This window comes from Peromyscus maniculatus, chromosome 8 (genome assembly GCF_049852395.1).
Source record: "Peromyscus maniculatus bairdii isolate BWxNUB_F1_BW_parent chromosome 8, HU_Pman_BW_mat_3.1, whole genome shotgun sequence".
Lineage (NCBI taxonomy): Eukaryota > Metazoa > Chordata > Mammalia > Rodentia > Cricetidae > Peromyscus > Peromyscus maniculatus.
The window spans coordinates 10,853,357-10,876,694 of NC_134859.1; the positions used below are offsets into that span (position 1 = coordinate 10,853,357).

General features: G+C 52.3%; 1 protein-coding gene across 4 annotated transcripts; it reads left to right on the forward strand.

Annotated features, from left to right (window-relative positions):
• Positions 1–1,038: 1,038 nt before the first annotated feature.
• Positions 1,039–18,004, forward strand: Tfap4 (transcription factor AP-4). Of its 4 annotated transcripts, none has more exons than XM_006984696.4 (7): positions 1,039–1,630; positions 11,125–11,290; positions 11,375–11,473; positions 11,836–12,006; positions 12,951–13,091; positions 14,555–14,707; positions 16,930–18,004. In XM_006984696.4, exons 1-7 carry the CDS (start codon positions 1,542–1,544, stop codon positions 17,122–17,124), a joined length of 1,014 nt encoding a protein of 337 aa, XP_006984758.1. In that variant the 5' UTR covers positions 1,039–1,541; the 3' UTR covers positions 17,125–18,004. The 4 variants fall into 4 exon arrangements, with proteins under 4 accessions (XP_006984758.1, XP_042139541.1, XP_076434066.1 ...); XM_042283607.2 differs by having other exon boundaries at positions 1,039–1,571; XM_076577951.1 differs by lacking the exon at positions 1,039–1,630 and adding an exon at positions 2,184–2,387.
• Positions 18,005–23,338: the final 5,334 nt, after the last annotated feature.

A 23,338-nucleotide genomic window follows, 5' to 3' on the forward strand; every position in this document is an offset into this window, starting at 1 on the left:
TCCTGGATGTTGGCAATATCGAATAACAATGTTTCCTAATAATAACTAACAATTGTTATTAATAGAAGTATTTCAACTAAGAGGCGCGATTTGGGTGGAACCTTGGAAGGCGGATGGGGCTGGGAAAGGCGCTGAGCAGGAGTAAGGACATTCCAAGGCAGGCGTGGGTTTCCTGAGCCTGGGGCCAAGCCCTCCAGGAGCCTGGAGAGGGCCTGGGACCGGAAGGTGGGGGCGTGTTAGAGGACGGAAGCTCACCCCTAAAGTGTCTCCTCCTCCCCTCCCCAGACCATCACGCCCCCCAATAGTAGAGCGCGCCCTCTGGCGGTGGAGCAAGTTCCACCCCGCCTTCCGCATGAATGAGAAGCTGCAGCCCGCTGCGCGCGAAACCGGAAAGTAAGGTAGTGAAGGAGCCAGGACAGGACCTGGCAGCCAGCACCAGACCTCTAATGGATCTTCGGGCCGCGCTGGCAGCCTGCCCCCAGGGGCCGCTGCTGTTTTGGCTTGCCTCCGCCCTTCCCTCCCTTCCCTAGGGTCTTCCTTCCTAGGGCAGCCCCAGCATCCGAGGTGTCCTGCACACCTGCCTTTGCCATTTGTACCCTTCGCACTCTGTAATTCCTAGGCTCCAGTCCGGGCCGGGAAGCCAGCTAGGCAGAGACCAAGGGAGGAGGCTGGCGGGTGGTCAGAATCAGCCCCAAGTTACTTGTGGGAAGCGGTGGCTATGACGCAAGTTTCCAGGGGGCCCAGGTCGGCTCGAAAGGGAGAGCGCCAGAGCAGCTCCGCTTCGTGCAGTGGCAATCATGAAAAAGCAAAAGCCCGAAGCACGCACCCGAGGGAGCCTTCCCTTTGCCGCTGCAGCCCCGCCCAGCGCGCGTCCCCCAGGGCAGCGGTGCGCACAGACCCTGCGCTGGGCAGCCCCCACTGGACCCTGGGCTGCACAGTCTGGGATCCCGCGCGGTGGCTGGCCTTTTTTTTTTTTTTTTTTTTCCTTTTTAGCTACGCTTGCCAACCTGTCAGCTGATGGACCTCATCACCCATAGTGGCGCATGTAGCTGGGTCGCTGCTCACTCCATTCACACCGTGTCCCTCACAGCCAGCTGGCGACCGGGAACCCCTGATCCCTGGGTTAGGTCTGCAGACCCAGGTTGGAGTCGGTCGCAAGGAGCCTGCGCCCTTCTCGCCCCGGCATCCAGCCGCCCGTGGGGGGGCGCTGCAAATAGTCCTTTGTTTACATGCAATTCCTTACTCCGCGGAAGGAGGCCGGGGGAGTGCTGAGTTTTCACCAGCTGTTTCCCGCCTTGAAACAGACATCTGATCAGCTGCAAACACACACACATACACACGCCCGGGGAGGCAGGCTGGAGAGACCTCCCTCCCGCCCCTCCCGCCCGCCTCCCTCCCCTCGCCGCTGCTGCTGCCGCCAGCATCTGGGACCGGCCGATTCTGCACCTCCGTCCGGCGCTGCCCTTTGATTCGGATTTCCATCTTGCATTCTCCGGCTGACCGCGAGACCTGGCTCGTGCAGAGGAGGGGGGCCTATCGCTATGGAGTATTTCATGGTGCCCACTCAGAAGGTGCCCTCTTTGCAACATTTCAGGAAAACAGAGAAAGAAGTGATAGGAGGGCTCTGTAGGTGTGTACTGCTCCTCCCCCCCAACCCCTTCTTCCCATTGCAGCCCCCGGCCAGCCCGCCCGGGCGGGTGCGCGTGTGCGCACGCATGGCCCGCGCCTCCGACCTCGCTCGCCTTTCTTAGCCACTGGGTCGGCTGCAGTCTCGTGTTCCCTGCTCGCGCTGCTTGGGGACTCTCTTCCCTCAGAACATGGGGACCCCGAAAGGCCCTGGCCACTTTTGTCCGCTGCAGGCGGGCGAGTCGCGACGTTTGTAAATTGCAAACAGACCCACGTGGTGCTGCAGCAGTCCCGGCCATGCTTGCTGCTGGTGGCTTTCACCCCGCGCTTCCTCCTCCCCCCCGCCCGCTTTGGCTTCCTTCCTTTCCCTGCTTCCTCGCGCTTTCTGGGAACCCTCTTCTAAGGAGGTTTTCTGGGGGTCCGGGGCGTGCCTGAGGACAGCTACAATGCAGCCATGCCGCGGCTCCAGGCTGGGGGGGGGGCGGGGAGCCGGGTGGTGTGAGCGTTTGCAGAGAACAGGGCTGCAGCAGGGTTGGGGGCGTGCTCGCCTGGGGCTGCGGGCCGTATGTGGACCCTTAGTGGCCGCGCTGCCAGCAGGGAAGCCGCGGTCCCCCACACGTTGGCAGTCACTAGCTTGCTTGCCCGCCGCCCGCGTCCGGGCGCTGTTTACTAGCGAGGCCTGGACGTGACTCTGCAGCCCTCTTGGAGTAGGCGGACCTCTGCGCGCGTGGCCTCGCGGGAGCTGTAGTTCTCCATGCCGGGTCGGTGCTGCATTGTGGGACTTGTAGGCGCTTCGGGGCCACGCTTTACTTGCACAAAGCTCAGCCGTAGCCAACTGGGTGGGTTAGGGAGGCCAGGTGGGGGAAGCTTTTTGGGAAAGGAGTACCTGAGGCTGCTTCTAGGTTCAGGTCTATTCCCTGTTGTATGTGGGTCTCTCTTGCAAAGTTTGCGGTCCCACGTCTGTTCCCTAATCATAAACGCAAAGCGCTGGGTCTCCTGGCCGGGTGGGTGGTCGGAGGTCTGCAAGCTCTTCCAAGAAACCGCTTAGTGAGCTTGGCCCTACTTAGGTTGCCCCAGATCCATCCTCTACCAAATCGCGGCCAACCAGTGGCCGAATCACCCTGGACTCGTGTTAAATGCTTATGCCTGGAACTTCCATTGCCGGCGCTGGCATCTGTTCATTGAACCCTGCAAGCCCGCTGGGTCGGAGCGGGGAGGGTGGTGCACGCCAGGAGAGGTTTCTGCAGCGCGCTTAAGTTTGAAACCTACAATCCCTTTCCTGCATGCCGCGCTGCTCTGGGAGCGTAATGGCTCCCCAGGGCTGGGGCCACGTGCTCCGACACCCCAGTCAGGCAGGGCTGGGATTGAAGGAGGAGGAGCCCGCTGAGTGGCACGGGCTGGTAGACAGTAACGCCTGTGGGGCAGGTGGCTGCATGGGTATAAAATCCAGGCAGGTATCCCACTTTACCTTCAAGTTGAGAGCCAATACCTAGGAGATAGATGGCCTGCTGATGGCTCTAGCAGCTGGCAGTCCCCCTCTGGTCCCCCTTCCCCACCCTCAGTTGGCAGTAAGACAAGGCCCACCTGTAGGGCCCAGCAGTGGTACAGAGCAGCAGCAACAAAGCTCTTGGATTCTAATTATTCTGGGGACTCACTTGCTAGGGTTTTCTCATCGAATCGTCACAGTCTTACTATGGGTTGATTTGTTTTCTGGCTTCTTTGTAAAGATGGACGCAGAAGCTGAGAAAGGGACCAGTTAGAGCGAATGGTACGGCCGGACTGGAACCCTGACTTTGCTGTAGGTGCTGCCTTCTCAGAGCTGGGCTGGGTCGTGGGGAGTGAGGCGTGATTTACTCCAGACTGTCCGGAGAGATCATCCTAGTTCTGATCCTGCGCAGGTGTGAGGCAGTAGGGGCCCCTGGTTTCACGACGGCTCTTTCCAGCCCTGTGTTGGAGGAAGGCAGTAGACCCCTGACCCCCCAGGAGCACTGGTCGTTGTCAGGTTTAGTGATCGAAGTACCATAACTCGACTGCACCGGTTCTCAGCCTGTCCTGCACTGAAGCAGTTGCTGGCTGTTCGTTGGCGCTCTAGCTTCTCTCTGTGTGTTCATTTTCAGCTGGAGCCACAGCTGGGAAGCCTGTCCAGGATGGAGTGTGGGTTGGGCAGGACCTTAAGGTGGATTGACTCAGGTTATTGGACTTTGCTCCACCCCTCCCATCTAGCTGGGTTCTCTCTGACTCCTATGCTTCCTGGGTCATCCAGAAGGAGCCATGGGGCACAGCGGCACACTTTGAAGTTTTGGACCTGCCGCCTAATGGTTTTGTGAGAATTAGATATAGGAAGTGTCCAGAAGGTGATATTCAGACTCTGAAAAGCAAGTGCAAGGTGGTTTCTGTCCTTTAAAGTGTGCATGTATGCAACTGTGTGCGTGCATATGGAGGCCACAGGTCAATGTTGAGTGACCTCCTCAGTTGTCCCTGTTCAGCACCAGATGGATGAAAAAAAAAATGAGGAAATGCCTGCTCCCAGGTTTATTGTAGATATGAAGGAGAAAGCCAGAGGCATCTGGAAAGGTCCAGACTGAACCAGGCCATGAGAAAGGAGGATGGGGGAGTAGGTGAGGAAGAGAAGAGAGGGAGCAAAGAGAGCACCAGGTACCCAGAGACCAGGAGGCGAAGAAGCTGGTAGCCAGCATGGCTGAAGTTATATAGGGATAGGAAGGTGGGGAAGGGAAGCCTAGCCTAGGGTCTCAACTGGAGTGTTTAGGGTTGGGGGCGGGGTATACCAGCCAGGATGACTCTAATAGGCACTGAGAGATGCTGGGAGAACCTGGTGGCCAACATCCACTTTGATATGTTAAATAGGCACCTCAGCCTTTTGCCCTGAGTTTGAGACCTAACCTTATTTCCCACCTTTTTGTTTATTTATGCTTTTTATTTAATTTTTTAAATTCCAGTTTTTAAAAACGTGTATGTGTGTTTTGCCTGCATGCATATCTGTGCACCACACGTGTGCCGTGCCCTCGGAGGCCAGAAGAGGGCATCAGATCCCTGGAATTGTTGCTACAGAGAGTTGGGAGCTGCTGTGTGGATGCTAGGAATTGAACCTGGGTCATCTGGAATAAAGTCGGTTCTCTCAGCTGCTCTTAACCATTTCTCCAGCCCAGATGTGTATCCCAGGCTGGCCTCAAACTTGGGATCCTCCTGCCTCCCCTTTAGCATATCCTACTGATGTAAATGACCACAGCCAACATCTTGTCCTTGGTTTTTAGAAGAGGTCTTTAGCCGAACCTTGAGCTCACCAATTTGGTGCCCCTGGCTGGCTGTTAAGGAGCTCCAGGGATCCACCTGTCTCCACCACACCCCCAGAGCTCTGAGGTTGCAGATGCACTGTGGCCAGCATTTATGTGGATGCAGGCGGTCAGAATTCAGGTCCTCGTGCTTAGGACGCTGAGCCATCTCCTTAGGGCCCCACCCCCTTTAATAAATGATAGGTTCTCATTTTGTCCAGCTTGGCCTCCGACTTGATTTGTAGGCTAAGATGACCTTGAACTCCTGATCCTCCTGCCCATCCACCAAGTGCTGGAGCTTCAAGCATGTGCTATCACCCTGGGTACCATAAACGCTTTAAAGCTCCTTTAGGGGCTGGCAAGCCGGCTTTTCGTAAAGGTCCCTGTGGACAAACCTATAGTGACTACCCGAGTTTAACCCTTGAGTCCTGCAGGTAGATGTCTCTGGGTTTGAAGCTAGCCTGGTCTACATAGAAAGTTCCAGGACAGCCAGGGCTACATAGAGAGATCCTGTCTTAAAAGGGAAAAAAAAGTGGTGTTGTTAGAGAGTTTAAGAACTTTGGCAGGGACTGGAGAGCTGGCTCAGTGGTTAAGGGCACTGACTGCTTTTCCAAAGGACCAGGGTTCAATTCCCAGTACCTACATGGCAGCTCACAACTGTCTGTAACTCCAGTTCCATGGGATCTGACACCCTCACATAGACATACATGGAAGCAAAAAAAAAAAAAAAAAAAAAAAAGAAAGAAACAAAACAAAAAAACACCAATGCACATAGAAAAATTATGAAAAAAAATTGCTTTTTTAAAACAAACAAAGAAGTTTGGCATGGCTGGGTGGTGTGCACACCTTTAATCCCAGCCCTGGGGAGGAAGCAGCAGGTGGATCTCTGAGTTCGACATCAGCCTGGTCTACAGAGCACATTCCAGGACAGCTAGGGCTATGCAGAGAAACCTTGTCTCAAACAAAAAACAAAACACAACAACAACAAAAGAACTTTGGTATGTTTGTTTGGTCTCTGGTCATGTATTTATGAAGCACCAGCTTGATGCTAGGGTTAAGGATGTAGCAATGAGTAAGTCCTGGCCCCTGTCCATGGCAGTCACCGATTCAGGATGCTGAAGGGTTTTGTCAGTTCCCTGAGATGCTGGGTACCTGAGTGAAAACCTGCAGGGAAGCAGGTCATTCTTTCATCTTCTTGTTCTACTGCCCGTCACCTTTCCTTTGATTTCGACTAAACTTTACCACGATCCTGCATACGGCAGTATTGCCAGTCTAGGAAAGTGGGGGAAACTGAGACAGGGAGATTTCCGTGGCTGGGGTGCCACAGTTACAAGTGTCAAGGCTGGTGTTGGCATTTGCACCCTGTGCAGCCTCTCTGTGATGGTCTGAAGTTGCTAGGGAAGAGATGCCTCTGACACTCTCGGCTTGGGTCAAGGGGAGGGTGGCAGGGTGGTCAGGGCTGTCAGGGCTGTAGAGGTGGTGGGCCTGTGATGGAAAAAGAAGGCTGAACATGCATGTGTGGGGTACACTTGGTGGGAGGGTCATCTCTCCTTCTCCTCCTCCTCCTGGGTATGGGAGAATCCCCATGTGGCCTTTCCCACCTTTTGATTGTGGTTGTTTTAGGGATGTTAAGTGGGCTCAGGCCATGTGAAAAGAAAGTTGTTGGTGGCCAGTTAGAGGGTGGTGGGGATACTTGGCCTTAGGCTGGGTAGGAGGATCAGGGATCCAGATGTGAACCACCACCTGCCTTGTGCTCTGGAGCATCTGGATATGGTGCTGCCAGTCTTCACTAGGGATGGTGGCCCTGCTCTTAGAACTCAAGGCTGGGTGCCCGGCCAAATTCTGTTCCTTGGCCACAGGCCCAGCAATCTCGCTGCCATCACAAGCCAGTGCCCCCCATGCCGGGATGCCAGGGGTCTCAGCAATCCTCACTGCTTGCCGAGGGTCTCTGTGGAGGGTTTTTTGGGGTGGGACTTTTCCATGATTACTCACTGTGAACTTGCTTTTGCAAAACCAAGAAAGAGCTGTAGGGAACTTCCAGGCACTTTTTCTAGTGCAGTATCACCTGGAGGTGACCACTGGGCTAGTCAGTGATGAGGATTGCTGATCGAATCCCACCAGTCCTGATTGTGGATCAGCTCACATTCTACCCACTAGAGCACCTAGCTCGCTTACACTCCACCAGTTATAAATAACCACGGGTCAGTAGTAGTAGCCTGTTAACTATCAGCTGGAGCTTTCCGGGCTGTTTAGACAAGTCACTGAGGCAACCCCAAATCCCCGTGCAGATTGTAGCTTTGCAAGGACAGTTTCTTTCCTCAAAGCCAAGTCCAGGGATGACCATGTTAACTAGCTTGGAGGCTGGGTGACACATTTGGAAGAGTCTGGCTAGGGACCTGCTCACTGTCTGGTACCCAAGGTCTCTTCACGTGGGAGTTCTGCGATGGACTTTCAGGGTGGGGCTCTGAAGTTTCCTTTCCGATTCCCAGTTAGTGCGTGTCCTGGGGGGATGGGGAGGCTGGGGTTAGCTCTCAGGGCTGCAGTTTCAAGGGCGGCTGAGTTGATGGGAGCTGCAGGGGACTGCTTGCAGCTGCACCCTGTCCTGCCAGCCCACCAGGTGTGACCTAGGGTGAGTCTCTGCACCTGTGGGTCACACACACTTAGTTGTGCAGCCTCTGGTTGTGTGTGAGCCCTTAACACAGGGCACAGCGAGTTGTAGGAGCCAGCTCTGCCCTGCTCTGGCTGTCTGCATGGCCCAGGACCATGGCTCGGGCTCACTGCTGCAGTGAAGGCCAGGGAGAAAGAAGTCTGAATATACAACTAAGCTAGGCATGTGATGGCACCTAATCCCAGCACTTGAAGGCTGAGGCAGGAGGATGCCAGTCTGGGCTATAAGAGTGAAACCATGTCACAAACAAACAGGAGCAGCGACAAAGAGAAGAGTCACCTGGGCGGTGGTGGCGCACACCTTTAATCCCAGCACTCGGGAGGCAGAGCCAGGCGCATCTCTGTGAGTTCCAGGCCAGCCTGGTCTATAGAGTGAGTTCCAGGCCAGCCTGGTCTTCAGAGCAAGATCCAGGACAGGCTCCAAAGCTACACAGAGAAACCCTGTCTCGGGAAACAAAACAAAACAAAAACCACCACCACCACCACCACCAAAAACCAAAAAGCATAAGTGAAATACTGTCATGGCACCTGGTCCTCCTTTACTGGGAAGCTGGTCAGTCCATGGGATGATATAGAGTCTGTTCTGCCCTACTCTGGGGTCCCAGTGCCATCTTCTACTGTGTGGCTGGTCCCTTCCTCCTTTTCACCTGGGAATCAAGTGCCTTTAGCCTACTTACTGGTTCTTTGAAACAACAGGGTCTTGTTATATGGCACAGATTGTCCTTGAACTCAGAGATCTGCCTCTACCTAGTCCTAGGGTTATAGACATGTGACACTATGTCCTTTTTATTTTATTTTTTTAAATGGAGTTCTGGGGCTTGAATCTAGGACTTTGAGCATGTTAGGCAATCACTCTGTCAATTGAACCACAGCCTTAACCCTGTTTATTTATTTATTTTAAAAATACACTCCTGTATTCTGAGGCCCTTAAGACAGGCTAGCCCTTTGGGTATCCTGAGGGTGGTTCCATGCTGTTTTGAGACTGGTCTTAGGTCAGTTTTAGCCTTTGGTGCATAACCAGCATGGCCCTGAGACTGGGTGAGTTGTGGGGGAGATTCCCACATTAGTCCTAGGTGGGGTGGGGATTATAATCCCCGGGTAGCTTGCTCCCTGTGACCTCTCTCATGTATGTATGTAATTATTTATATTGCTTGTATGGGGGGTGCCCACAGAGGCCGGAAGAGGGTGTTGATCCCCCGGAGTTGCAGTTTCGAGCCCCCGACGTGGGTTCTGGGAATCGAACTGAGGCATCCTAGAAGAGCAACAAGAACTCTTAGCTAACTATCTATTCAGCGCCCCCCCCCCCACTTTTTAATTTTGAGACAGGGTCTCATGTAGCCCAGGCTGACTTTGAACTTGCCGTGTAGTTGAGGACGGTTTTGAACTTAACTTTCTGCCCTTGCCTCCCAAGTGCTGGTATTACTGGCGTGTTGCCACCGTGCCCAACGCCTCACCTGTCTTGTCTGGTTTTTTTGAGGCAGGAGTTTTCCTTTGTAGCCCAGGCTGGCCTGGAAACTCCCACTCTTCCGGCATTAGTCTCCGAAGTGCTGAACTTACAGGTGTGCGCCGTCACATCCTTTCTCTTCCTGCCCCCAGAGACCTGTGGTGTTAACTAGGTCCACAGAGCATTCCTCTCACAGGCCTACTGGCTCCAGAGTCGGTGTGTTCAGGCTCAAAGGATGGAGGAGCAGTACCGGCTTTGTCCTGCCCGACTCGCTGAGTCCTTGTCTCCCTCCAGATAGATGCCCCGTCACTCCCCTTTTGGGGCTGGGAGAAGCATCCTGGCCTGAAGCAGGGAGGCTGGACCTCCAGCTCTCCCACCCTAAAGCTGTGTCTCTCCCCACCCCAAGCTCTAAGTAGGGAAGTCTCATCTGTCAGGTGGGAGACCTGGGCCCCTTTAGGTCCTGTGGGGACCTGAACCCCGGGAGAAGGGGTCATGTCCTCTGGGTGCTCGGGTCCTCTGGGGTCCTGGGCTTTTGGCCCCGAATGAGGAGACCTGGCTTGATGAAGTGGGAAGGGGGTGCTCTGCCTCCAAACCCCGTGCAGTGGCCGACAGGGAACTCATTCCCAGCTGTCCATCCTTTCCGCTGGGAGAGGGAGCTGGGGCCCTGGAAGGGGCAGGGATGCTGCTAGGGTCCTTTAGGGAGCTGAGGCAGGACAGATGGGGTAGGCAGGGTGGGGCTGGACAGGCTTCAGCTGTTTCCAGCTGCTGCAGATGTGTTTCCCTCCTGGGCTGCTGTGCAGTCCGTTTTCCCTGGGGATAGAGGCGGGAGCCAAATCACTGCCAGAGAGTTAGATGTGGCACCCCCTTGACCTGGGACTCCACATCAATGAGGTGAGAGGTGTCGGGGGCCTCTCTTCCCAGACCCAGGGCTATGAGCTTCCTTAGCTCTAGCCTGCAACAGGTCACCCTGGGAGGGCCCCCTCAGGAAGAGGCCAGGGCTGTGGCTTTGGGTGGGGCTGAAGACCTCTGCTGAGAGCAGAGCATCTGGAAGCCATCAGGCCAGGGGCGGGAGGGGGAGTTGCAGGGGAGGGTAGAGAAGGGGGGGCATACCTCCTCCAGGCCACACACAGGCCCACCCCTTGGGAGCAGTGGCGTTGGACCCTCCACTGCTGGCTGCCTTCTTTCTCACCCTACTGGCTAGCTGCTACTTCTGCAGCATGCAGTAACACCCTCCACAGCATGCGGGGAGCCTCTTTTTTTTTTTTTTTAATGCAAAATGAATCTACCTTGGAGTGGGTCATATTCAAGTAGAACTGCCCCAAGGCTGGGAGGGTGGCGTCAATTCTGCCTGGAGACAACTGTGCCCCTGGGCAGGGCGGTGGGGTGTCTCCTCAGAACTGTGGTGACCTACTGAAGGAGGTGGTCCAGATACACAGCAAGGAGCTTTGAGGTGTCGCAAGAGCAGGTGTCTCTGGTTGCTGTCTGGGGTCCTCTTGCAGTAGAATCCTGGGGATTAGCCACGCAGGTTTCAGGGCCTTCCCTGCCCGGCTAGGGAGACAGTGGAATGGCCGGTGAGGCCCGCAGAGTTGTGAACCCCTGTGTATTTTGGTACCCAGGCACCACTAAGAATCTCTTCTAGAGGAGGGAATTCTAGAAAAGAAGCCTGGGGGCTGGAGAGATGGCTCAGGGGTTAAGAGCCTTGGCTGCTTTTCCAGAGGGCCCAGGTTCAATTCCCAGCACCCACATGGGAGCTCACAACAGTCTGTAACTCCAGTTCCAGGGAATCTGACACCCTTACAGAGACATATATGCAGGCAAAACACCAATGCACATAAAAATAAATAAGTCTTTTTTTTTTTTAAGAAGAAGCAGCCAGGGGAGGGGTGGGTTCTAAGCAGACCACCTGTGTCCACAGGCAGCTGATTCAGTCCACTGGGCATCCCAGGGTCCCCACAACCCTATGTCGTCTTCAGGGTGACCTGCCAGAGTGCCTCAGCACTGTTTGTAGTAGGGAAGTGATGCAGGTTGTATCCAGGGTCCTCTGGTGATGAACTCCGAGGACATCTAGCCTGAATCTACTCCTGTTCTCCCCGGCAGCCTTGCCAACATTCCACTGACCCCCGAGACCCAACGGGACCAGGAGAGGCGGATCCGGCGGGAGATTGCCAACAGCAACGAGCGTAGGCGCATGCAGAGCATCAACGCTGGCTTCCAGTCCCTCAAGACCCTCATTCCCCACACAGACGGAGAGAAACTCAGCAAGGTGGGCAAGGGCAGGGAGGCCCTCTCGGAGGAGGTGCTCTCATGGGGAGGACCATCGGTCTGATTCTTTCCCTCCTGCCCTCAGGCAGCCATTCTCCAGCAGACAGCAGAATACATCTTCTCTCTCGAGCAGGAGAAGACTAGACTCCTGCAGCAGAATACACAGCTCAAGCGCTTCATCCAGGTACGGGACGGACAGTCCTCCCAGCAGTGCCCCGCCTTCCTCTTCTGTGTGTGCGTATCCTAACCAGGCTATTAGCTTGGGATGCGTGTGTGGCTATCAGTCTTATCTTGCCCACAGAAACTGCCTACTTCTTGCCTGGGCCTGTTTCTTCATCTGTGAAGAACAGTGGAGCAGGCTCTGGAGGAAGCAGGCGACTGTTCTAGAAAGCGAGTCCGTTCTTCCGTTCCTGGTATATGGCTCCTTCCCCAGTATGAGCCCACCTGTCTTGGGTAGCTTTGGAGGGCCTGCAGTAGAGCCCCCCCGGGACCTCTGGATGTGTTATGAGCATGTCAGCTCACTCACCAACCTCTTGGGGTCCCCAGGAGCTGAGTGGCTCATCCCCCAAGCGGCGTCGGGCAGAAGACAAGGATGAGGGCATTGGCTCACCTGACATCTGGGAGGACGAGAAGGCTGAGGACCTCAGGAGGGAGATGATTGAGCTTCGGCAGCAGCTGGACAAGGAGCGCTCTGTGCGGATGATGCTGGAGGAGCAGGTGAGGCAGCGCCCTCTGCTGGCCAGTGTGATGCCCAGGCATAGAGGATGGATTCTGATCTTTTCTGTTCAGTTCCTCCCTTCAAGTGTTTATTTGCAAGAGTGCCTGCTCTGTACCTGGCCTAAGAGTAGGCTCTCCAGAGTTTCCATTTGCATAGGAATGGAAAGCATTAGTCAACGGTTCTTTCTTTCTTTCAAGTATTTATTTATTTAATGTATATCTATGCACACCAGAAGAGGGAGTCAGATCCTGTTACAGATGGTTGTGAGACACCATTGTGGTTCCTGGAATTGAACTCAGGACCTCTGGAAGAGCAGCCAGTGTTCTTACTCGTTGAGCGTTTCTCCACACCCCCCCCCCCCCTTTTTTTTTCCTTTTAAGTCAGGGTTTCTTCATGTAGCTCTGGCTGTCGTGGAACTCACTCTGTGGACCAGGCTGGCCTCGAACTCACAGAGATCCGTCTGCCTCTGCCTCCCAAGTGCTGGGATTAAAGGTGTGTGCCACACGGCAAGGGTTCTTTCTTAAAGGTGTAAAAATGCAACAGAGGGCGGGGTGTTTAGCTCAGTTATGGAGTGCTTAGTATTTAAGTTCTGGGCTCAACTCCCAGCATGCACACTCAAAAAACTGCCGCTGAGAAAGACTGCGCAGGAGCTGTGGCACCAGGAAGGGTTTGACCTGGTTCCCCAGGGTGTGCTGCCGGGCTTCCACAAGGAAACTGGCCGCCAGACGAGAAGGGAGGAGGAGGTGGGAGCAGTCGAGACTGAAGTTGGAGGTGAAGTGGGGCGAGCCTCTGGTCTGCCCTAAGGGGGCGCTCTCTGCCAGCGTTTTAGGTTTAGGCTTGCCCTGTGCCCAGCATTGAGGTTTTAGTGAGTAAATGGCCTTTGCGGTGGCAGAGCAGGTGTGGTCTTGCCCCACCTCTGAGTGCTGTGCCGTTTCATTTACAGGTGCGCTCCCTTGAGGCCCACATGTACCCGGAAAAACTTAAGGTGATTGCCCAGCAGGTGCAGCTGCAGCAGCAGCAGGAGCAGGTGCGGCTGCTGCACCAGGAGAAGCTGGAGCGGGAACAGCAGCACCTGCGGACGCAGGTGAGCCGGAGACTCCAGGCGGGGCCCCTACGGGCTGCCTCCGGTCCGCGGTCAGGGCTCAGACTAGATAGGTGCAAACAACGCGGGCATGCTGGGTTGGGTCCCTTGAGAGCATTAGAACTTGGAATCCTCACGGTGGCCCTTTGAAGCCTGAGCTGCTATAGTGTTTTATTGCTGTGGAAAATGAGGCAGGGAAAGGTCAGATAACCTGCCCAGGAGCAGGAATTTGAACCCCTCTGTCTTAATCCAGGAACTATGTTCTTTTTTTTCTTTTCTTTTCTTTTTTTTTTTTTTTTTTTTTTGTGGTGTTGACTGACTCCAGGGCCTTGTACATGTCGTGCAGGCAAGCATTCTACCACTGAGCTACATCCCAGCAAGTGCCAGACTCTGTACTTCTGTTTGTTTGTTTTGAGACAGGGTCTCCCCATGTAAACCAGGCTACCCTTGAACTCACAGAGATCTGTCTGCTTCTGCCTCCCAAGGGCAGGGATTAAAGGCGTGCGCCACCATGCCCAGCCAGGGTGTAAACCCTTGAAGAGTTAGTTATTAAATTCCGAAGTGCTTCTTGTCACAGAATGAATGAGGGTCTGGGCTGCCCAGAAGCTGCTCACTAGGCTGCCGTGTAGGGTGTGGTGGGGTTGGGAATTGGCTGGCCCCTCTGCTTGTCAACCCCCCCCCCCAGCTGAGGACCGAACCCAGGGCCTTGTGCTTGCTAGGCAAGCGCTCTACCCCTGAGCTAAACCCCCACCCCTGCTTGCCAGCTTTCTATTAGTGTAACAAGCACCCGAAACAATCAGTTTATAAAGAGAAAAGGCTTTGACTTAAGTTTTGAAGGCTTCAGATTATGGGTGATTGGACCGTTGTTGAGTTGATTATCAGTGGCAGGAACAAAACCACTCACCTCCTGGCTAGGAAACTAAAGAGAAAAAGAGAAAGAAGCGGGGCTCTTATTGTCTCCTGCCCATAGAGAACTTCTGTTTGGCTCTGTTGTTATTATTATTATTATTTTCTGAGACAGGGTTTCTCTGTGTAGCAGCCCTGACAGTCCTGGAACTCACTCTGTAGACCAGGCTAGTCTTGAATTCCATCCGTCTCTTGACTCCCTAACGCTGGGATTAAAGGCATGCTCCACCACTGCCTGGCACTAGGCTCTATTATTATTATTTTATTCTCTTAAGCCTTGCTATGTATCCCATGTGGGCCTTGAACTCACTATATATCCCAGATGGGCTTAACTTGTCCCCAGCCTGCTCAGCTTCCTGACTCCTGTGAATACGAATGTGCACACCACACTCAGCTTAGGCTCAACTTCTTAAGGTTTCTGTCTTCTAACTGCCACACCAGAGACCAGCCTTTACCGCATGGACTTTGGGGGGACATTTAAAATCCGCACTAGCAGATAGCCTGTGAGTAGGGAAGGTGGTGGGTGGGAGAGAACTCGACCGAGGGCTTCTGTCTTGCAGCTTCTGCCTCCTCCAGCCCCGACCCACCACCCCACAGTGATCGTGCCTGCACCGGCCCCACCTTCTCACCACATCAATGTTGTCACCATGGGCCCCTCCTCAGTCATCAATTCTGTTTCTACATCCCGGCAAAATCTGGACACCATTGTGCAGGTATTTGGGCTCAGGGGAGGGCGGCTTGTGCTTGGAGTTGACTCTTGGGGACAGGCTTTTTCCTGGAGACTAAGGAATAGGAGATGGAAGAGAAGCAAGATGGAGCTTGTGTAGGAGGAGTAACAATTTGGATGCCTGGATAGGTCCCCTCCCTGTGCCCGGGAAAAAGAGACTCCTTTTTTAAAAAATTAAATTAAAGTAAAATTTATTTATTGTGTGTAGATGTGCATGTCTGTATGTGTGTATGTGTGCCGTGGAACCTCAGTGGTGATTAGAGGACAGACAGCTTGGAGGAACAGTCTCTTCACTATGTCAGACTCGGGTTAGAAGGCTTATAGACTCGGGTTTATAAGGCTTGGTGGCAAGTGCCTTTACCAACTGAATTACCTTGCTGGCCCTATGAGGCTTCTGTTCTCAGAGCTTCTTGGTAATGAGTCGTTCCCCCCCCCCATGTTCCCCCCTCCCCCCCGGGCTGGCCTTGAACTCAGAGATCTGCCTGCCTCTGCCTCCCGAGTGCTGGGACTAAAGGTGTGCGCCACCACCGCCGGCTGTCTGTGGTTCTTTGTGTAGGGGTGAGGCCTCTTAGGCTCTTCCTTGTCCACTTTGGCATGTTTATCGGTGTTGTCTTTGTTCAGCACGTGTTTAGGCAGATGTGTTGGTGAGCTTCACGGCAAGCTCCCTGACCCTCTGATCTCACAATCCTTCCGTCTCCTCTTTTGCAATGATCCCCGAGCTTAAGGTTTGGGAGTTTTATTATAGATGCATCCTTTGGGATGGGCTCCACAACTCTGCATTTTCATTCATTGTGGGTTTTTTTTTGTTTTGTTTTGTTTTCCCCTAAGACAGGGTTTCTCTATGTAGCCCTGGCTGTTCTGGAACTTTCTTTGTAGACCAGGCTGGCCTCAGAAATCTACCTGCCTCTGCCTCCTGAGTGCTGGGATTAAAGGCGTGAGCCACCATGCCTGGCAATTGTGGGCTTTTTTGTTTTGTTTTGGGGACAGGGTGGTTTTTGTTTGTTTGTTTGTTTGTTTTTAATAACAATCTCTATCAGTTGCAGAGAGGTTTCCTTGATGAGGGGTGAGGACTACTCTTAATGGGTTAGATGCTGGAGAAAGATGTCCACTGTTTTATTTATTTATTTTTGAGAAAAGATTTGTATGTATCTGTGTGCATTTGTTTGTGTGTGTGTGTGTGTGTGTGTGTGTGTCAGTCAGTGCATTTGTTTGTGTGTGCGTGTGCGTGTGCGTGTGCGTGTGTGTGTGTGTGTGTGTGTGTGTCTGTGTCTGTGTCTGTGTCTGTGTCTACTACTATGTTTTTTGAGCAAACACCTGTCTATATATATCATAATGTTCTCATTATGAAGGTTTACATTATTGACCTCTAAAATATCTTTGTCTCTCTCTTTTTTTTTTTTTTTTTTAGTTGTTGTTGGTTTTGGGTTTGGTTTCTGTATTTATTTTATAATTTTGAGATATTTGTGTCCAAGGAGAAGCCACTACATTGTGTTAAGAAAGTGGGGGTGGGGAGCCAAAGAACCAAGAGGCAGGAAACTTGCTGGAGCTTGTTGCTTACCGGTTAGGATAGGCTGGCTGGCCAGTGAGCCTTAGGGATCTTCCTGACTCTACCTCCCCAGCCCTCCAATTACAGGTTCATGCCACTGTGCCTGACTTCAGTGGGTCTGGGGACTGGACCCCAGCCCTCATGCTTAAAGGCAAGCACTCTGCAGGCCGAATTGTCTCCCCAGCCCTTGCACTTTTCTGCGGGTGGGCAGTGCGAAGGCCCCTCTCAGTGCTGTGAGCACCATTTACGAGACTCACTTAGTTGATAAATTGTAAATAACCCAATAAACAGAAACAAGGAAGAGAAGAAAAAAGACTATCAGATTCCAGAACTTTCATTGTATATATGCCCAGCAAACTGAGTAATACAATGAATAGCAAAGACCTTTACTGGGTTAGTGGACTTCACAGTTATAAACACGAGCCACACTTGTGTTTCTAACATCTAGGGCTATGGTCTTCTGGAAGCCAGGACCTTCAGCTTAGCTAAGGGTCTTCCCTTTCTTAGCCCACCCCCGTGCCTGCTTTGCTGAGTTTATTTCTGAACAGCTCTGGGGTATGTGTTTTGGGGGCAGATAACAGCTGGCTGAGGGCCCCCACTCTTAACTGTCTGGCCTGATCTCCCCACTGAGTCTCCTCTATGGTCTGTTTCTTCCTGTCCAGGCAATCCAGCACATCGAGGGCACCCAGGACAAGCAGGAGCTGGAGGAGGAACAGAGACGGGCGGTTATTGTCAAGTCTGTGCGCAGCTGCCCAGAGGCTCACACCTCGGACACCGCCTCAGACTCCGAGGCCTCGGACAGCGACGCCATGGACCAGAGCCGGGAGGAGCCTTTGGGGGACGGGGAGCTTCCCTGACCACCCCCCAGCCCTCCTCTCCCTCCTGGGGGCTAGAGGGGGCCGGGGTAACAACAGGGAGAGACATGGGTGAATGAGTGAGAAATTTTTACAAAATTATGATGTCATTTGGGTCTCTTTTATGACCTCTTTTTCAATACTGTAAGTCGACCTTTGATCGAAGCCACCCAAGTCCAGGTCCCGGGGCTGGGGTGGTGGTATATATAGCACGTGTGGGAGCATCGGGACTCCAGGGCTGGGCCTCGGCCCTGGGGCCGGGGAAGCTGACACTGAGGTGCCGGGCCTCTCTCCGCCAAAAAGCTTTTTTTGTTTGTTTGTTTGTTTTCCTTTCATTTAAACGTGTTTTTAAGAACAGGGAAAATCAAACAAAACCCCAAGGTATTTCCTCCCTCCCCAGAGCCAGCCCGAGACCGACAGTCTTCAGCCCCTTCCCTTCTCTCTTTGGTTTTCTTTTTTCTCTTTGAAGCACTTACATGGGTTGGGGGTCAGGCTGGGCTGGGGCTTTCTGGGGACCCGGGGGTCTACATTGTTTCTCGGTTGGGGATTGCTGCTGCCATTGCCCCCTCCCCCCGCCACCTCAGCACCCGAATTGGCCACTCTCCACCACCACCTTTCCCTCCAGGGTTCCCATCATTGACCCCAAAAATGTCTTTGTCTCTCTTTTTGTTTTGTTCGTTGTTGGTTTTATTTTGGTTTTGGTTTCTGTATTTTTTTTAAAACTTCTCTCTCTTTTTTTTTTTTTTTTTTTACAATTTTGAGGTCTTTGTGTCCAAGGAGAAGCTATTATATTTTGTTAAGAAAGTGGGGGTAGGGAACAAAATACCAAGAGGCCACTGTGCCTTTGTAAAGAAACAAAATAAAATTTGTACTTTGTTTTTTAGATTCTGTATTTCTTGAGGATTACTGTTCTGGGAACCTGGCCTGGGCTGCTTGGCCTAGACTAAGGGATATTTTTAGGACTTCCAAATCCAGAGGGGACTCTGTGTGTGTGTGTGTGTGTGTGTGTGTGTGTGTGTGTACATAATTGTATGAAGCTGCGGTGAAGAGATTGGGGTCCTCAGTCCATGGGCTTCCTTGGAATATTCCTCAACAATGGGATGTGTGCTGGGGGTGGAGGGCATGGCTCCCGACTTCCGTTTCAACCACCACAGGAGGGAAGGAACAATTAAACTGTTCTTTCTACTAGCGGAAGAACGCAGATGCTCACAGGCTCTGGGACATTTACGAGCCTTCCCATTTCCTAAGTGTGTGTGTGACCCTGTGTCTTCTCTTCTCCCGGTTTACAAATGCCCCGAGAGAGTTGTGAGTGAAGACCTGTTTCCAAACTGGGGTGGCACTAACGGCCCAAAGAATGACCCCCACCAGTCCAGCGGAGTTTATTGGGGGTTCCTTAGCAGTGGACCGTTGAGGATGGCGGTGTTCTGAAGTTTTCTCCTTATCCCATGCACATGCCTATTTTATGTGGCTCTAAGCCCACATGTGCAGCAGAATTAATTTAGACCTGGGCTTAGAGTCTTCTTGGCTTGGTTTGGGGTTCCTTCTGCTTGTTTGCCCTGGTTTTGTATACCCTCAACTTTTGTGCTCTGGCGGGAGACCCCTCCCCTTTCTTGCCCTGGTTCTGGGCCCCTCTGCTTTTTTTCCTTGGTTAGGAGAGCCTTCTAATTTTTGCCCTGATTGTGGGCCCCTTCTTGTCTTGGCTTGGGGTTCCCTCTGTCTTCTTGCCTTGGTTAGGCAGCAGAAGTGACTACAAGTTCAGATAAATGGGCACAGACAGAACCAGACTCCAGGTGGTGGCGCACCCCTTTAATCCCAGCACTCGGACGCAGAGGCAGGCAGATCTCTGTAAGTTCGAGGCCAGCCTGGTCTACAGAGAGATGCAGGACAGCAAGGGCTACACAGAGAAACCCTGTCTTGAAAAACAAAACAAACAAACTAAAGACCAAAAACGCAGACTCCAGGAAGATTTGTTCCTTGTTTTTAATGGGGGGTTGGAAGGGGTATGCTGATCTCAGCCAACGCTGCCTGACCAAAGCCAGAGAAAGATGGCTTTGTTTTCTTGTGGTCTGGCACACAGAAAAGCTACATGGAGGCTGGCTGCAAGATGGATTTACTCAGGCTAGGGTTTGGAGGATGTGCTTCATACCCTCTGAGGCCAGTGTTCATCTGCACAAGGGAAGGCAACCTCTCCATGATGATGCCATGTAAGTGGCCGTGGCCAGCCAATGCTCAGTTCAACCTCACACAGTCACTTCTCAACCTGTTTCCTTTTCGGAAATTTGTAAATGATGGTAGTTCAAGGGCTTTCCATTTCATTTGGGGAGGAGATTGTCCTTCAAGTTTCTTAACCTCCTTGTGACTGGAGATCACTTTATGCAACATGACCCACTTCTTATTCATGCTCACTCTGTATGGGACGAAAGTCAAAGCAGAAAAGCCAGTTTCCATCCCCAGCATGCCCCTGGACATGAGCTTGTTCAATAAAAAGGCAGGAAAAATTTAAACATTTAAAAATACTTTGAGAAATTTACAAGGCATAAGAGTCCTCATTTTACAAGGAAACCTAGTCTATTCACAATGTTTATAAACTTAGCTAATTTCAAAATATCTCTACAGCTTCAGAACGATCCCCTTTCCATACAGCAATCATTTTTCATTACTCATCCCCCACCCTGGAAGCCAACGATCTCATTTTAGTATTCAAAACAAAGTAGTGGACGCCGGCCAGATGGATCAGTAGGTAAAGGTGCCTGCTAGCAAGGCTGGCTGGGTTTAATCCCAAGACTCACATGATGGAAGAAGAGAATTGATTCCTTCAAGTTGTCCTCTGACTTCTACACGTGTGCCATGGCACACTTGAAAACAAACCGCAGTGCTCAGGAGGCAGGTGGGTAAGTTAGAGGTCTCTATATAATGACTTCGAGGGCTACACAGTGAGACTCTGTCCAAAAAAAAAAACCTGGCGGTTGTGGCGCCCGCCTTTAATCCCAACACTCTGGATGCAGAGGCAGGTGAATCTCTGAGTTCAAGGCCAGCCTGGTCTACAGAGCGAGATCCAGGACAGCCAGGGCTGCACAGAGAAACCTTGACTCGAAAAACAAAACAAACACACAAACAAAACACATACAAAAAACACTGTAGTTGTGTGAACCGAACTCACACTTGCTGGCTGTGAGTTTTGTTTTTTTGGTTTTTTGAGTAGACACCACCAGGATAGGAGTCAGTACTTCTCAGAGTTCCCCCAGTCTGTGTTCTTTCCCTGGTATATTGCTGTTACAGTTTTTCATTTTGCAAAACGTTAGGTAAAGAGTCATCCAATATGTAGCCATTAGAGTAGCGCTTTGCCCAATTTTCTCCTCGGCATGAGGTGCTCGGCCGACAGCTCAATGCAACTCCCGAGAGCACCAACAGAGGGCGCTGGGGGCCTAGGATGCCTGTTCCTGGCGGGGCCGAGGCTCGGCCTCCTTCCGGTCTCTGCTCCATTCCCATAGGTCAGAGGCGGGGCTTGGGGCGGGGCCAAGGAAAGCCTTCCGCCTCTGGAAGCGCGCTGGCGCCCAGCGGTGGGGGCGGCGGTCTCCTCGGGAGGCCGTGGAGGTCCTCGCGCGTTCGAGTCCCTGCCCCTTCCGGGCTTGGCCACGCCCTCTGGGCGCCTCACCCCCTGGCGCCTCCGGGTGTCCGTGGCGTTCGCGCCGGGCTGCTCGCCTGGGCCGGCCCGCGGGGGGCCGCGCGGGTCGTGGCCGCTTTCAGTCGTTCCGAGGGTGGCGCCGGGGTTCTTTTCACGTGTGACTGCCGTGAAACAGCCGAGACATAGGTGACACGTGTTTCCAGTCTACCCGTCATCCGGTCTGGGACGCTGTCACCTCGGGTGTGGTGGGGACCAGAACTTAGGCTCCTTCGTTGTTGTTCCGGCTGAGCCCCAGGCCGAGGCGCCGCGGTGCGGGGTCGGTGCGGGGTCGGTGCCGGGTCGGTGCCGGGTCGGCGGCGGCCCGGGAGGCAGAGCGAGCGGAGGGAGGGACGGGGCCGCTGGGTTGGTCTGGATCCTTGCGTGCAGCGGGAGTGAGGACATTTCACACCTGTGCTCTTTGTGGGGGGCGCTGGGGTGTTAGGCAAGCCCTACCCCTGCCCGTGCCGTTTAGCAACATCATCTGCTTTGACTTTACATTTTAAATATTTGCTTAATTTTATGTGTGAGTTTGCCTCCAAGTACGTATGTGCATCCCCCCCCCCCCCCCGTGCATGCATGGTGCCCGAAGTCCAGAGGAGGGCATCGGACCCCTTGGAACTGAAGTTCAAGACAGCCGGGAGCCTTCTGCGGGCGCTGAGAACTGAACCCTAGTCCTCCGTTCTTAGCTGCTTGCCGAACCATCTCTCCAGCACCTGTTTTATTTTTTGTCTGTTTATTACATGTGAACACACCGAGTCTCAACACTTAGGTGGAAGCAGGAGGATCAGGAATTAAAAGCTTATCTTCAGCCACATAGTAAGTTTCAGGCTAGCATGGAATACATAAGACCCTGTGCCAAGAAATAGAATGAAATATGATAAATGCTACGTCTATCTTTATCTATCTATCTATCTATCTATCTATCTATCTATCTATCTATCTATCTATCAATCATCTGTCTATCATCCATCTGTCTGTCTATCTATCATCTGTCTGTCTATCTATCTATCTATCTATCTATCTATCTATCTATCTATCTATCTATCTATTTTTGAAATAGAGTTTCTTTGTGTAGCCCTGGCTGTCCTGGAACTCACTCTAAGATCAGGCTGGCCTTGAACTCAGAGACTGCTTCCTTCTGTTAACCAAGTGCTGAGATTAAAGGTGTGCACCACCACTGCCCTGTGAATGTTACTTTAATTAAATCCAGTTAATCAAGTTAATTAAATAAAAAAAATTATATCTATTTATTGTGCAGGTCAGGGCAGCTTTTCTGGAGTCAGGTCTGTCCTTCTCTGATGTGGCCTGGGAGTGAACTCAGGCCACCAGGCTCGCCAGCAGGCACACTCACCAGCAGGCACACTCACCAGCAGGCACACTCACCACGCTTGCGTGCGATTCCCAAAGAGGGGAACCAAGGACTCATTTAGTCATAAGTCTGTCTTCTTCCCACAGGTCCCAGTGATAGCAGCTGGGGGGTTTGCATTCTGTTTTGTGGGTTTGATCACACTCCTTGGTCACAGAGACATGACTAACACTCAGACATGCCACTACCTACATGTCCTTGGCTTCAGATCCTAGGCTTACTCCGCAAACCCAGGAGAGTGGGTCTTAGAGCACTCAGGTAAATGTCCAGCAGCTCCAAACAGCACACCCTTCTTGTCCTTAAATAGCTCCGCCAGTTTCACCCTCCTAGGCTTCCCTTCAAACACCTCCACAGTGGGCATGGTCACTCAGACGGAGCTGTAACTGCGGGCTGCCTGTGTGCCCATCTCTGCCTCTTAGCCTGTCGTGGCTAAGGACAGCTGTGTTTCCCAAGGTCCCACTGAACAAGCAGCTGGACTGGCCCCATACCTGCCCACCAGCAAAGTTCATTAACTTATTGATAAGCACTAATTCTTTGTATGAATATTCCATAATTTATCCATTTACCTAGACATGGGCATTTAGATTGTTTCTAATTTATAGCTACTGTAACTTCATTTAAAACATTTATTTTATTTGTATGAGTGCTCTATCTGCATGTATGCCTGCAGGCCAAAAGAGGGCATCAGATCCCCTTATAGATGGTTATGAGCCACCATGTGGGTGCTGGGAATTGAACTCAGGACCTCCAGAAGAGCAGCCAGTGTTCTTAACCACTGAGTCATCTCTCCAGCTTGAAACTTCATTTCTATAGACACTGCCCCTTAAATACCCACAAGTAAGTGATAATTCAGATTTGTCCTAACCGTGTGGTTGATGACCTCTTTGGTGGCTGTTTCTTTGAGATCAGGGCACGTTATTCTCGGTCCCTGGTTCCCTCATTGACCCTATTTTGAGTCTCTATTAGGGATAAGCTTCTTGGGAAGTGTGTTCTTTCTGCTCTAAGAGTGTTGTCAAGGACCATTACATTATACCTTGTTGCCTTTATGATGATTCTCAAGAAAATTCTTGTCGACTCTTAGTAGCAGGAATAATTTCCTTTCTTCCTAGTGTGTGGTTTGTTCTTATTTTAAGGACACTGAATTGGGCATGTGGTTAGGTTTTGCACATGTTAGAACTTAATATATA

Bases quoted from the DNA above. Each gene is read 5' to 3' on its own strand.
- Tfap4 (XM_006984696.4), top strand. From the start codon at position 1,542: ATGGAGTATTTCATGGTGCCCACTCAGAAGGTGCCCTCTTTGCAACAT. The intron at 11,291-11,374 runs GTGGGCAAGGGC...TCCTGCCCTCAG, and splicing joins ACGGAGAGAAACTCAGCAAG to GCAGCCATTCTCCAGCAGAC. The intron at 13,092-14,554 runs GTGAGCCGGAGA...TCTGTCTTGCAG, and splicing joins AGCAGCACCTGCGGACGCAG to CTTCTGCCTCCTCCAGCCCC.